This window comes from Cyprinus carpio, chromosome B24 (genome assembly GCF_018340385.1).
Source record: "Cyprinus carpio isolate SPL01 chromosome B24, ASM1834038v1, whole genome shotgun sequence".
Taxonomy (NCBI): domain Eukaryota; kingdom Metazoa; phylum Chordata; class Actinopteri; order Cypriniformes; family Cyprinidae; genus Cyprinus; species Cyprinus carpio.
In genome coordinates this window covers 10,930,418-10,946,093 of record NC_056620.1, presented here as the reverse complement: position 1 = coordinate 10,946,093, position 15,676 = coordinate 10,930,418, and the positions used below count along the sequence as shown (strand labels likewise).

The 15,676-nt window shown below is 37.9% G+C and overlaps 1 protein-coding gene across 7 annotated transcripts in view; it reads right to left on the bottom strand.

The window, feature by feature from the left end:
- Positions 1-15,676, bottom strand: part of LOC122142211 (docking protein 6-like) — a 111,698-nt gene that overhangs the window by 88,377 nt on the left and 7,645 nt on the right. For 6 of the 7 annotated variants that reach the window (XM_042752032.1, XM_042752029.1, XM_042752031.1 and 3 more), the window contains exon 2: positions 2,724-2,855. The exons of the other annotated variant lie outside the window; for it this stretch is intronic. In XM_042752032.1, the coding sequence (XP_042607966.1) occupies positions 2,724-2,855 (132 nt within the window). The remainder of the gene's footprint in view (positions 1-2,723; positions 2,856-15,676) is intronic. 7 annotated transcript variants of the gene reach the window in all.

Here is a 15,676-nt window from a genome sequence, read left to right as displayed (position 1 = left end):
GGAGTGGCTTCTGCTGCAGCTGTAAAGAAATACAGAAAAGGCTCATGCGGGAGCGGACACTGCTGCAGCAGACTCTGCTGCGGCAGTGGGATAATGATGTAGGGGATACTGCTGTGGCAGTAGGGAAATAAGAAAAGGCTCCTGCGGGAGCGGACACTGCTGCACCAGTGGGAGAGAGAGATAAAGGCTCCTGCGGGAGCGGTCACTGCTGTGGCAGTAGATAAATACAGAAAAGGCTCCTGCGGGAGCAGACACTGCTGTGGCAGTAGATAAATACAGAAAAAGCTCCTGCGGGAGCAGACACTGCTGCTGCAGTAGAGAAATACAGGAAAGGCTCCTGCGGGAGCAGACACTGCTGCTGCAGTAGAAAAATACAGAAAAGGCTCCCGCGGGAGTGGCTTCTGCTGCGGCAGTGTGGGTATGAGGCAACCGCTCTTTTTCAGCAGTTGCTCCCAAATTGTGGAATGATTTACCACTGCATATTAAAGTTGCGCCCACCCTCCACACTTTTAAATCTCGTTTAAAAACATATTTTTATTCCCTGGCTTTTGACTCACCATGAGAGCTGTTGTAGTCTTCGTTGTCGCTGTTACTGTTGATGCTATTTTATTTATGTTGGTTGTTTCTTGTTTTACATTTTTATCTCTGTAAAGCACTTTGGTAACCTTGCTGTTTGTTTAAATTGTGCTACATAAATAAAGTGGATTGGATTGGATTGGATATTAGGTAAGGCTCCTATGGGAGTGGGGACTGCTGCGGCAGTGGGGAAATACATGATGTTTTAGTGCGGGAGTGGGCACTGCTGCGGCAGTGTGGGAAATAGGTAAGGCTCCTGCAGGAGCAGGGTGCTGCTTGGATGGCTGGAGTGAGGATGGGCGGTTATAGGTGGATTAGGTTATGTTAAAAAAAGGGTTAGCTATGGTTCTGAAGTTTGAGTGAACAGGGATGTACTGACATTAAAGGTGTCGGCCGATGAGAGTTCGGTGGGCTTCCTTGATGTGGAAGCGGTCTAATCGAATGTATCTCTTGAAAGCTTCTGACGACCAGTGACCGAGTGCTTGTATCGGCCGCTGGGAGAAGCCTTTTTGGCCGCTTTATTTGCTGCACCAATTTGGAATGAATGGCTGGGGTACCAGATAGGAGCAGAACAGACTTAAGGTGCTTTTGAAACCAGAAATGAGTGAGGGCTTGGTATGCTAGTATGGGTGATTGGAGGTTGAAAATAAAATGGCCTTTCTTGGTCTGTTTTACTTTGCTTTATGAAGTAAAAGAGGATTTCATCATCCAGCACGGCTAGATCAAAAATAGTGGGGTGGATGTTTGAGTTGAAGCTAGATGTGATAGTGAGCTCATAGCATCTGAGAAAACCGAAGAAAGTTGGGGTGGTTGTTTGTGTTGAAGCTAGATGTGATAGTGAGCTCATAGCATCTGAAAAATCAGATTCCGCTTAGATAACCTTTAATGGAGCTGATTTGTATTTTTTTGTTGTTGTTTTTTTGTTGATGTGAGAGATGAATGAGGTGATGGCAAGCAAGGAAAAGTCGGGGAATGACAGGTTGTAAGCCGAGTGAAATGCTTTAAAGCATTTCCATGCTGTTAGAAAAGATTGGAGGGTCCTAGGGAAGACGGCTTGTAGGATAGAATTGGGGAAGCTTCAAGGAGAGGTTTCAGTGGATGGTTTATGGGAATATCAGCTATGGATAGGGAGGGACTGGGGTTGGGATGGTTCTGCCTCTGGTGCCAACAGTCTGAACTTCTGACAAAATCTGTGTCCTGATGCTGCTGGCTACGGGAGGTGGTTCCAAGGTGAGAGCATTAGGAGGGATGGGTAGGGGTGTGGTAGATAAAGAGAAGAAAGATATGCGGGCATGCGAGGGGGGAGAAGGAAAGGTAGCTGCAGGAACCACTTGCGAAGACGTATGCTCACGCTTGGGATGGCTCCAGGAGCAGAAAAAAAGAGGGGGAAAGAGAGAGGGAATGGTGGGCGTTGGGGCCTACGCCATTAGCGGAGGCATGCTCATGCTTGGGACCGCTCTGGGTGCGGGAGAGGAAGAAAAGGAGGGGAAAGACGGGGAATGGCAGGCGTTGGGGCCTGCGCCATTAGCGGAGGCATGCTCATGCTTGGGATGGCTCCGGGAGTGAAAGAAAGAGGGAAAGAGAGGGGGAATGGTAGGCACTGGGGCCAACGTCATTAGCGGAGGCATGCTCACGCTTGGGACGGCTCTGGGTGTGGGAGAGGAAGAAAAGAAGGGGAAGAGAGGGGGAATGGCGGGCATCAGGGCCTGCACCATTAGCGGAGGCAGCCTCATGCTAGGGTTGGATGGTGGGGCTGCAAGCCATGGGTAGGGGTGGGGAGGTGATTGGTAAGGAAAGGGCTGTGTATTGGTTGGCGCTACTAGCAGAGGCATGCTCACGCTAGCATCTGCTACGGGAGCTGAAGGCCACTGAAAAGGAAAAGGGGGTAAGAAGTAGCAGGAGGAAAATCTGAGATGTGAGGGCCTGTGTTGCAAGCAGAAGCAGCTTCGCACTTGCTTCACATGCTGTAGCTGCAGGCCACGGGAAGGGAGTCCTGAAGACCCTGTGCAGCCTGCACTGCTAGCAGAGACAGCCTAATGCTAGCATTTGCTATGGGAGCTGGAGGCCACTTAACAGAAAAATGGTTATTAGTAGCGTGAGGGAGCGGAAGAGATGTGGGCATGTGTTACAAATGGAGGCAACCTCACATTTGCTTCAGCTGCTGTTGCTGTAGGCCATGGGAAGGGGGTGGGGTTTGTGATGTCCTGAAGAGCCTGTGTAGCCTGCACTTCTAGCGGAGGCAGCCTCACGCTTACGTCTGCTACGGGAGCTGGAGGCAGCTGAAAGGAAAAAAGGGGGTTAGAAGTGACAGGATGGAAATACTGAGATGTGCGGGCCTGTGTTGCAAGCAGAAGCAGCTTCATGCTTGCTTCAGCTGCTGTAGCTGTAGGCCGCGGGAAAGTGGAAGGGTTAGAGACGTTTAACGGGACAAGCTGAAATGCCTGGGTAGCCTGCAGTGTTGACAACTTATTAATTTGTTGCTAGATTTGGCAATTCCTCAAGCCTTGTCCACATTAATATGTTTCTGTTGAAAAAGCATCTTTTCCTCTCGTTTTGGCCTTTCAGCCTTTTTAAATGCTCTCCAGAGTGAAAAAATTTGAAAATTTTGTTTTCACGTTGGAGTATGGACTATGGAAACGGAGGCTTTTGAAAACGATGAAGCATGTTCAGTCATGAAACGCATGGTACCAATAGACATGTTTATACCAGTAATGTTAATTTTGCAGTTATGTGCTATTCACTTTCACACTGTTGCTAAAAAATATTTACTTTGCATGCTCCTCATATTATAGTCCTAAAAAGACGACTTGCTGTCCTGCGGCAAAACACGAGGGGAGTTGCGTTTTAGATCAATTCTGAGTGAGCGCACCATGGGCGCGTCAGTGAATGGTGAAATATTTCCATAAATGAATTGATCCTGCCAGAAGAATTGCATGAAACTTATGTCTGTTCCGTCTGTATCTTCAGTGAGGTTTTATACATGCACAGTAAGGCGAATGTAACGCTTTCAGACATTTCAGTTTGGATGATAAACTTTGGAAAAAACATGGTTTGCTTCATGGTTAAAAAACACAACATCTGTTTATTATAACGTCGTTTAACAAACTTTAGCCACGAAAACCAGCTTTTAGCAACTTAACCTGAAATTTTATTAATTTGCAACACGGCCTGTGCCGTTAGCAAAGGAAACCTCAAACTAGCGTCTGTTATGAGAGCTGGAGGCCCGGCTGCATACAGCACTGTGGCAGGAAGAGCCGCGGTGAAAGGCTGAGCCGCAGCGGGAAGCACATGAAGATTTGCTGTGGTGAGATCTGGGGTGTGGACCAGGCTCATTGAAGGCCTGCTGCTGCTGCAACCCAGTGCTTAAGGAGAGCCGGGTCTTGTGCGAGACGATGGTGGTGTCGAGCGAGACAAGCTCGAGGCTTTGCACTGTCTATTGGCCAGAGCGTGTGGCTGGTTGAGAATAGCAGTGGTCGCGATGAAGCCTGGTGCTCGGCGGCCATGTCTGGCGGGGAAGGAGTGATCAAGGTGCTGGCATATTGCGGCGGATCTGAAAAGATCCCAAGTATAGGTCTCTTCATTGGATGGCGAAGGGAGCGAACCGAATGCTGAAAGTTGAGAGATAACAAAGGTAGGACGTACTTGGTTATTTATACGAGTTTTCTCTTGTGCCGATTGGATAAATGGTGTAATCGCTAATTATGAACTGGCCGTGTTAATTATCTGCTTGTGCTTCTCCCAAATTTTTTTATAAAACATCACTTAAGGATGATTGCTGCATAGTATTTGTGTTTCCTTTTGCCTAAACATCTTCAAGTGAGTGGTGGGGCAAACTGAAAGTTGATGCTGAATGTCCAGCACTATCTTACCTTCACTGCTGATAATGTGACTACCCGGCCCGCGGGCCGCTTGTTGAAAACCAGTGAGTTAACCCTCTGGAGTCGATTAACGCGTATACGCGTTTTGGGGTATTTTCTCCTGATAACCCCGAAAAGAACTTAAATTACACTTTCAGTTTTGATCGTACAGATAAGTGTAATACATCAATCGAATCTTTAAAGGGTCTACTTTTTTTTTGTATACAGACATAATAACAACAAAACTTTGTGCACTTATAAAATAAAGATAACAAACAAGGAGTGCTGTCTGCAGCCTTTGTCTGCGCTGATCTTCAGATACAAATGCGTCATTAAAATGAACTGTAACTCAGTGAATACTCAACGAAGAGACATGAGAGCGATATCTATAGAAAGCCTGACATGTCTACTTTTAAACTAAACAAGTGCTGCTGAAAACAAATATTCTGTGATAAAGTAATCCATATGAAAACAACGCGATGTCTGTTTTTCACGTCTCCCTTAATTATCTTCTAATGCGACCACGCCCCCGCGCCGAGCGCGCTTTTGAGATTCAAATGTTTCACTCAAGCGCGCGGCTTTTGAATACGCCCACACAACAGAAGACAAAGCAGCGAGACTGTTCTTCAAGTTTTTATTATTTTACTGTTTGCTTCGCGATGGGAGGAATAAGACATAATTCACCCCAAAAAGATGTGATGTGGCTGAGGATTTGAGATTTGGATTTCCTCAGAAAAAAGAATGAAGCACTTTATTCAGCAGAGTTCATAAACATGAGTAAGTCTCTTTTTATTTATTTATATACTTGTACTAGTTTTCACATAAAGTGTAAACATTTTACTAGTTAGACTTTTTCCAAAGACTTTTTCCAAACTATAATTCCCTGACTAAATGTATAATCAAGTGAAATATTATGAAGTTTCAATAACAATATACACACTACTATACCATTCAAAAGCTTGATGTAAATAATATAAATGTAACAATAAATGTAACTGTAACAAATGTAACAATCATTGCTGTTCTTTCAATTTATCCCCCCTAAAAAAACTAAAAAAAAAAATTCTCAGCTCTTTTCAACATTAATAATAATAATAATAATAATAATAATAATAATAATGATAATAATAACAATGTTTTTTTTTTTTTTTTTGTAGAAAATAAGATTGTTAAAAGGATTTCTGAAGGATTGTGTGACTGGAGTAATGATGCAAAAAATTCAGTTTGAAAGTCAGCTTTGATTGATCCTAATAAACTGTTTAACTGCACTCACAAATGAATATTAAATTATGTTGTGGGATAATTAAATATATTCTAAATAAACTACAAACATAAAATTATATAGATTTATTTTGTCCTCACATTCTTTCTTGTAACTCATCCCTCTCAGTGACACAGCTGACTGAATGGCTCATTATGCAGCTCATTATGCAGGCCTTTGTCTTCTCAGGTGTGAATTCATGATAGTTGACGCCTACTCGCATATGACTTTTACCAACAAAAAGTGTCTTAGAAAATTTAAATCAATATATTGTTTTCTGTAAGTGAGTAAACAAGATGATTTTCACATCATTTAGAAAAAAAAAATTCTAGGCTACAAGCTCCAGTACTCAAAATTCCTGGGAACCAATTTTCTATATGTGTTTTATTGCCTTTTTCAAGTGATTTAACATTTTTAGTTTTTCACTAACCACGCATAACATTTTTTTTTTCTCAAAAACACAATCATGTACATACATGCTGCTCACATATTATTATAGCCTAGTTTGTGCTGATTACAGTGAGATTAGACTTTAGCCATTTAGATATTTATAAGAAACTGAAAAAAGCACAAATGTCAGGGCATGACAAAACTTCTCCAGGCCCTAAAAAATACCCTTAGACTCCAGAGGGTTAACCTTTGATTTTTATCGCAAGGGCAAAAACCACTAAAATGCTTTCTTTGTGTTCCAGTGTTTTTTCAGCATTGTTTATATAATATTGTATTTTCATTTTAGGTTTAGTAATTTTGTTGTGTGCTTTTGTCATTTTTATTGTTTTTTATTTAAATGTTTTTAAATATTTAAATTTAGCTTTAATTATTACTTTTTTTAATTTCTGTTCAGCTTTAGAAATTTTAGTACCTTGACTTATACTTATTTTATTTCAGTTAATGGTGTATAATGGGGGGTTTTAGTCCAATGTCCAAGTTAAAGACAAGTAAATGTAATATACTAATAGTCACGTTTTAATCAAAGTTTTTTTTCAGCTTAATTTGTTACTAATACATAAATATTGTTCAGAAAGAAAGAAAAATGTTATTATAGTTTTTTTTATTATTATTATTACTTTTTATCACCTTTTATTAATTTTCTTTTTGAACAGCATTGCCTTCCCTACCTCCTATAGGAGAAAACACTGTTGACACACACACAGATCCACACACTTTCACATATCAAAGAGACGCACATACACACAACCCAACAAGGTCATGCTGTGTCAGCACAGGGCTAATCCGAAGCCTAGCCTTTCAAAGATCTGCATGGATGATAACACTGCCAGCAAGAACTAGTGTCCAGCGTAGCACAGGAGGGGCAGAGAGAAACATTCTTGGCTTATAGCATTAGCATAACCCTCTATTTACTTATTCCTCTTGCACAAATTTGGTCCTGCAGAACACCTATGATGCTTTCCCTGTTACTGCGGCCAACAGATCTGAGAGCTGCGGGAGGAAATGAAATTCAGGTGACATTCAGCAGGTGCTGATGACTCACAAACATTTGGTTTATCAGAGCCGCCACATCCCTGTTCGGTATCAGAAATAGAAAGTTTGGAAATACAGTTGATATATTCTCTCTATAGGGCTAAATATACAATAGAATGACGCTGTTGTTATCAACGTCAAGGTATCTTCTTTAACGTCAGTCGCTTAATTTAAAGTCTGAATAATTAACACTTCTCATTTTGTGCGTTCTAACAATTAAGGCAACGTTTCATTCAGGTGCAAGGAGAAAGAGAAGGGGAGAGAGAAAACTCCACATGGAGCATGTAGGTCACTCTAACCTTTCGTGAAGAACATTAGTTAAAATGTCAGGTTTGAAGCAGGTCTAACCGCCTGCCTGAGCTCTGCACATACTACTAGTACATTACCAAAATAGCTGCAAAATAATGTTGAAACAATATGTAGGTCAAGTTTCCTCATCTTAAAGTGAAGCAGTGGAGTGAGGATTATTTAGATACTAAAAACCTCCATATGCAAACGTCAAAATCTACAGTTATTAACTATAAAGGTTAGAAGTTTTTTGGCAGATTTTTAAGTTGCAGTACCAGACATTTGGTTTAATCACAAAATAATAATATGTTTAATTATAGCAAACAATTTTTAGTCCCTTGCTCCCTATGGCTGCATTTATTTTATCAAATATGACCCTGGACCACAAAACCAGTCTTAAGTCGCTAGGGTATATTTTTAGCAATAGCTAAAAAAAAATTGTATGGGTCAGAATTATAGATTTTTCTTTTATGCCAAAAATCATTAGGATATTAAGTAAAGATCATGTTCCATGAAGATATTTTGTAAATTTCCTACCGTAAATATACCAAAACGTAATTTTTGATTACTATATGTATGTAACGATTAACCGCGAGCCGGTTGAAAATCGATTCAAATATGTGATAAATCATGATTCATTTAGGTGTAGGAGTTTATATGAATGCATGTCTGAGAGGAACTTACTGTCTTAAGAAAAGTTCAGATGGTATTTTTTTCTTTTCATCTTGCCTCTGTATAATGCATATTAAAGTTCAAAGTGCAGCGCTGCTTCATTTACAGCAGAAACCAAGGAAACGCTTTAGGCGCCACCTGCTGGCAGAGAGTGAATCTGCGTCTCATTCAGCTCATCTGCTGTTTCATGCAGATATTTGTGTGTAGTTTCACAAAACTGAAGTCAAACCATTCTGTTTTTGCTTCAAAATTTCTAAATTATACAATCTAATTTAAATTAAAAACTGCTCATGTTGCATATACTGTATGCAGCATCTTTGTTTGGATCATGATTAAAATGCAGTGGTTGGAGAGTAAAAGAGCACAGACAAAGCCTTATTTTGTTTAAATGAAGAGATTTATTTTAGTTGTGTTATTTATTTGATTCGGGGCTTGTTTTAAAATTTAAATTTAGTTTTGTTATTTTACATTTACATTCTACTTAAATTTTGTCATTTAGCAAACGCTTTTATCCAAAGCTACTTACAAATGAGGACAAAAGAAGCAATCAAAACCAACAAAAGAGCAATAATATGCAAGTGCTATATTAGTATATTATTACAGTTATATTATAATTTCACAAAGAAATGTACAGCATTTTGTCCAAGCAATAATAAAAGGACACATTTAATTCATAATGTCTTAAATATCATTTTGTTTAAAATATATATATATATTTAAATCGTGAATCGAATTGTGAAATCAAAATCATGAATCAAATCGAATTGTGAGTTGAGTGAATTAGAACATCTCTACTAATATGCATTTATAAGAATTCATTTGGACAACTTCAAAGGCAATTTTCTCAGTATTTTGATATATATTTTTTTTTTACCCTCAGATTCCAGATTTTCAAATAGTCGTATTTTGGCCAAATATTGTCCGATCCTAATAAACCATACATCAATGGAAAGCTTATTTATTCTGCTTTCAGATATCGAAAAACTTGATTGACACTTAAGAATGGTTTGGTGGTCCAGGGTCACAAGTAGTATTGTGAAATATTACTACAATTTAAATTAACTGTTGGGCTGCTCAATATTTTTTGAGGAAATCACTGACACATTTTTCAGGACTTTTTGATGAATAGAAAGTGCAAAAGAACAGCAATTATTTTAAACAGAAATCTTTTGAAACATTATAAATGTCAATTTTTTGATCGATTTAGTGCATCTTTGAATAAAAAGTGGATAAAAAAAAAGAAAGAAAATTTTACTGACCCCAATCTTTTAAATGGCAGTGTATATCCAAGAGTAAATAACAGCAGAAGTCACAAATGATTCTTACATATTATGATATTAATGTCTTTCAAAAGTCATTAAAGCTACCTTCTTTCAAAAAGAAGAAATGTTGAATTTCCATGCAATTACATTGGGAACTGTAGCTTTCAACCTTAAAAAAAAAAAACAATGCAAACTTCATAAAATTTGTCCTTGTTATGACCCAATAGCAATACAATGACAGACAGACCAAATTCGAGTTATTATTCACTGATAATATTCCACTTCATCCAGCCTGGATTTTGTAAAAGTATCATTCAGAGAGAATCATCTTTGGGAACTGTGAACAACAATCAAACATCTGATTCAGTGATTTGTTCATGAAATGGCCAGTGCTGTTTCTCTCATCAATGTGTCCAGCAGAGTTAGAGTGGATTTAAAGATAAATACTTTTTTTTTCTTGTCAGTCCAAAGATTCCATGCCACAAACCTCTTAAACTTTCCAGTCACTAGCTCTTTCTCAGAAGCATTCACTGTAGCAATCTGGGAACTTGTGAACACCACTCTGCTTCCACTTCCTTTGTGCTTCTGAAACTGAATAGAAGTCAGCCAATCAGACTGCAACTGCCGACTACAGGCAGTTCTAGTTATTTTTGTGCACAAGATGCATCAGACTGTCTGTGGGTGTGCCGTCTGAGACTATAAGCCGGATAACTACCATACTCTCATCCCATCTCTCTAATGGGGGATTTCATTTTTTTAATCATGTACAGTTGCTTGCCTATGGAATTTTTTTCTTTTATCCACTGCTTCCATTATGGGGTTCTCATACAGTAGAAAAGCTGTGCAATCCACAAAGCTGCCTAGGGACAAATATAGCCCAGGAAATGCTATGTTTTGCACAGAACTGTCAAGCTGGATGATCTTTATGCCGCGATAAAATATAAACAAGCAAATAATCAAGCAAACACACATGCCACCTCGATTCAAGAGGTTTTTTTAGAGATGCACATAGCTCGCATGAATAACCGGAGGATGGGTCACACAGGATTTTGCCAGTTCCAGTGAACACTGTTGGCTGAATTGTCAATTATCAAGTGGAAGCTACAGCAAACCACCCAGAAACCATCTAGAAAAGGTCATCTGTCAAAGCCCTCCAACCAGACAAGAAGGAGGTTTGTGAGAGATGCCACAAAGAGGCCAACAATCACTTTGAAGGAGCTAAAGAGTTCAGTAGCTGAGGAGGAAGTGAAGGTGCAGCCATCAACCATATCAAGCACTCTGCATAGCACTGGGAGAGCAGAAACAAATGAAGCAATTTCTCCAAAAGAAATTAAACGCATGGCAGCATGTCTAAACTTTGACAGAATGCATAATAATGACCCACATACAACGTCTGAAAAGATTTAGTTAGAAAAATATTACTGTTGGAGTTGGATCACAAAGGTCAAATTATGGTTCTCTACATTTATATATTTTTGCTTTGATATTTTATGTGGCTGAAAAATCATTTGTATGTTGACAGTGTGCTGTCAGTTCATTTGTATGAAAAAATATATTATATCTACACTAAATAAAAGCAAAAGTTTTGCAAGACAACACATCTTCTCAAATATTTTTGCACAGTTTTTTGGGAGAAAGCAAATGTTTTGCGAGACATTAAAGTGGATATTAAAGCTCTACAAATTATACAATAATACTGTCAGCAAAGAGAATGTTTTTTGGGTGATTGAAAAAAAAAGGCAGGTGAAAACAAAGTTTCTTGGGGCAACACAAAAACATTTAAATATAATTTTACGTCTATCTCATATTTATCCTTAGGGGCTCCGCACACAAACAGCTATTTCTACAAAATAAAATGTTTAAGCACAAAAAAAATTCTACTTTAATTCAAACAATGCTGCTGTGAGTTTAGTTACTTGATAAACAGCAATTTTACCCCCTCATTACTGAGAAACAGAATGTAGCGATTTAGTATTGAAGCTTTTTATTAATAAACAAGTTCTGCTACGGAAACCTTTGGGACTGTATTTTTACAAATTTTCCATGTCTGGAAATTCTCAATTGATATTGCCAGGTTTTCCCCCCAGTTCTTAAAGGGATAGTTCACGCAAAAATGGAAATTACCACGTTTTATTTACCCTCAAACTGTCTTAGGTGTATATGACTTTCTTCTTTCATACAAATAACAACGAGTTATATAAAAAAATGTCCTGGGTTTTCAAAACGTTATAATGGCAGTGAATGGGTGTTGAGATTTTGAAGCCCAAAAAAGTGCATCCATCCATCATAAAAAGTACTCCACATAGCTTTAAGGGGTAAATAATGGCCTTCTGAAGTGAAGCGATGTGTTTGTGTAAGAGAAATATCTATATTTAAAACTTTATAAACCATAATTCTTAGCTTCCGCTAACTATTTTACACACATTCACGAGAGAGCGGGGTTCTAGTGGATGTTGCAGGACGTAGAGTGTAGAAGTGACAAACACAGACACACAGAGGAGAGAGCAAAGGAAAGGAAAATGTCAGAGGATGTCGATATAATCCAAAAGGAGACTGGTTTTCCTTTGCTGTAAACAAAACTTGGTTCTCATGAGACTAGTATATTCTCACCGGAGCTCAAGCTACGCCTATGTATTACATCATCTGCTGCAACACCACTCTCTCATGAATGCACGTACAACAGTTAGCGGAAGCTAGTAGAGATTACGGTTTATAAAGTTTTAAATTTCAGGCATGTGATCAGTTAGAGACAAAAAATTATTTCAATCATCATGCGGTAACCAAACCCCCCATTCATTTTTTTTTTTTTGGTAAACTATCCCTTTAAGTCCAATTATTTTGTCAACTAGTCATTCAGACAAACCACTAATCAGTTATATTGTTTTGCACATCCCGACCTAGAACTGAAGTGATTTTGTCAAGAATATTTTCTTACAAAAAAATTCTATACACAAGTCATTTTTTAGCCAGTGTTTTGATGATAATTCAATAGAATGAGAGTTTGTAATACAGCAAAATAAGACAATTGGTCTATGGTCCTTGTATTTTCAAAGGCTCTGTAAGTTATTCATGAGCAAAGCTCTATCTTTTTTAGACACATGGTTGAAAAACTCAAGGATGCTTTGATTTTCTGTCACTTTAACTTGTTTACCTTCACGCCACCGTGACAACCATCTCCCACATGACAACACGATCAGTGGAGAATAATGAAGTGGAGTTTAGAGACACTGTTGGTTTGCTATTTTTGGACTAATCACCAAGGCTAAGCACGTGCACCCAAGCACCTGCATTGGTAAACAACCGGGATTAATGCAGGGATATTGTTTGAAGACTGTTCCAAGAAATCACTAAGGTCCTTTCAGAAACTCAGGTGCATATATATTAATTCATCTAAGAGTATGAAACCTATGTGACACAGATTAATGGAGATCTGAAGCACTTAAATGCACCACCGCACACAGAAAATAGCTATTCTGTGTTATTACATGCTTATTTTTATACTCGCTTTTCTCTGAAAGAATTAAGTTGATCTATGATTCAAGATAACCCTTGCATAACAGTGGATGACTAAAAGAGATCATTCGCTGCAATCATTCAGTTGTCATGAATAGAGGAATCCGGTCAGAAATTTGAAGTAAAAAGGTCACGCAGACCTGAAAGGAAGCTTTTATCAAGAAGAACCGTAGTAGCCTACAAATTCACAATCTTATATGAATCTCCATTACTGGGAATATATTTCATCATATTCATGACATATAATTTTGTTCCAGGCAATGTTCCCATAAATTACATGTTGTCTTTATTGTCCAGGCCATTTGTCTTCCCTGCATCTCCTACCATTGCCAATAAATTTCTCTAGAAAAAATGTTTTTGCCAAAATGAAAATTGTGCCTAATAAAAGGCTAAATCCATTCTACTGTGCAATAAAACGCTTTATATTCATCAACAACTGAATCGTTTTTGGCTCGGCAGCCATCTCTTTGCTCATTATAGTCTATTGCACTTATATGCGGGCGACCGCTATTTCTCAACATAATGTCTACGGTCACTCATATATGTGCGAGGGACTGTTCATCATTCTGGCAGATATTACAAAGCAGAATGGGCAACCATTAAGTAAACACTGGATTTGATGGTACTGAGCAGGCACCAAATCTCCAAAATAAGCCTTTGTGGGATCTGAAAAAAATAAACACAAACCCCATTTCTGCTTGTAAATAACTAATTTTAAATGGCCGGACAACACTTCACTTTTGGACTTCTGCTAAGCCTTAGGTTTAGAGAAAATTCAAACCGAAGACTGGCAGCATTATGGATTCATGGAAAGCTGTTTGCATAACTTACTGCAGGGATCAGGTGCTTAGTGAGTGGCTCTCCAATTAAAACAGAGCATGAAAACTCCCACGTACACACTCAGTCAGCTAAACTACACTTTGCTGAACTGAGTTTTGCACTTGGAGCAAGATACAAACTGTATCAGCCTTCTGCAGTTAATGATGAAGATTTGTTTTTAATTTTGTATGGTACAAAATCGAATAATAACAACATGACAATGATGACAATTAAATCACAAATTAAAACATACGGTTAACAAAAATATGACAAAAAAAAAAATCAGTCTCCAATACAATGTTGTCATTTTTTTAAAACAAGCTTTGGAGATTAAGTATCAAACTTAAATAAAAAAATTAAAAATCATATTTATTATAAAAATAATGAATATGACATGACAATATAAAATCATTTTAGTCATAACGACTAAATAAACTGCAATAAAAAAATAAAAAAAATTCACTGGCCTTCTGCATTTTATCTTTCAAAACATATTTAAATAAACTTTGAAACAGTCCAGAGGCACATAGTGTCCTTATAATGGGGGTCATAACTGCACATAACTGTACACGGTCTATAAAATTATTCGAAAAAGAATAAAGTCTAGCTATACTATGGATTGTGGTTTATCTGTGGGTACAAAGTAGCATGAAAAACACATTTTCGTTTCTGGCAGAGAAAAGCAGATAGCATGTCCACATAGCAAATTCTCAGAGGCCTGAAGCATCGAGAACTTTCTCAGCTTGAGAGAGAGGGAGCAAAAAAAGGAAACTGAGATGTTCTGTGGGAAAGAAAGTGATAGAAGAGTGAAATAAAATTGCCCTGCGGAAAACAAAACCCCAAAAGTGTGTTCAATGGGCCATGCTAGGCTGACTGGGGCTGAGCTGGCCAGACTGGGTGCTGTTGCTTTAGCCCAAAGCACATGCTGTACTGTGCTCAGAGACACTAGACAGAAAAATGACTAGATATGAGCAAGACCCAGGAGACACAGATATGATTAATGTGTGCCAAATGATTAGAAGAAACAGTGGCTAAGTAAATGGACCTATGGTACATTCATTCAGGGGTGAAAATTTTCCATACAAATTGAAAGAGTCTCTGTAGACTGGAACCAGACAGCTTTGTTTCACTGTGTATCTCATTAAGTAAGACTTGGCTATTTGATCATATCTTCTCTGAAATGTTTTCTGAGAATATATGATATAGCACTCAGATTAGGACAAACATGATAGGACTGGTAAATTGTGATAGTCAAAGCTTGCGGAGTGGGGAACAATAATAAAAAGAGAGACACAAAGTTCTTAGCTTAACTTGTCTTAGCTTTTTTGCTTAAAGTGTTCAAGTGTATTCGAAATTCAAAAGAGAAGGTCACTCTCCCACACACATTTAAAAACTTCAAAAAGGATGCAATAAAAAGTACTATTAGCATTAGTATTACACAATATAATGTCTGAGAAAACTCATGATTCCAAAATCTACTTTAAACCTGGAAATAAATGTTAGGGTTTTGAATTAAAAAATAAATAAAATAAACAATTAAGACGATTCTTATTTAAGATTCTGCATTATATCTAGGTCACTAATCAAATAAGTAAATTTGTGACATTATAATGTGACATTTACAGCAGTTTAGATTTTTTTAAAACATTTTGTAATAATTAAAAAAAAAATAGAAACCCATTTTAGACAGAAAAAAATCTCTACACTGAAAAAAATAGAGTAAGATTTATTTTGAAGCCATTTTTACTTAATTAAGGAGTAGTTAATATTCTGCAAACGTATAATAAAATTCTGAACAGAAACCAATTACAGTTTAGGGAATTTTTTTTTTTTTTTTTATGTTTTGTAAAATTATGATAAGATTCTGAACAGAAACCAATTACAGTCTCGCTCTCTCTCTCTCTCTCATATATATAATATATATATATATATATATATATATATAT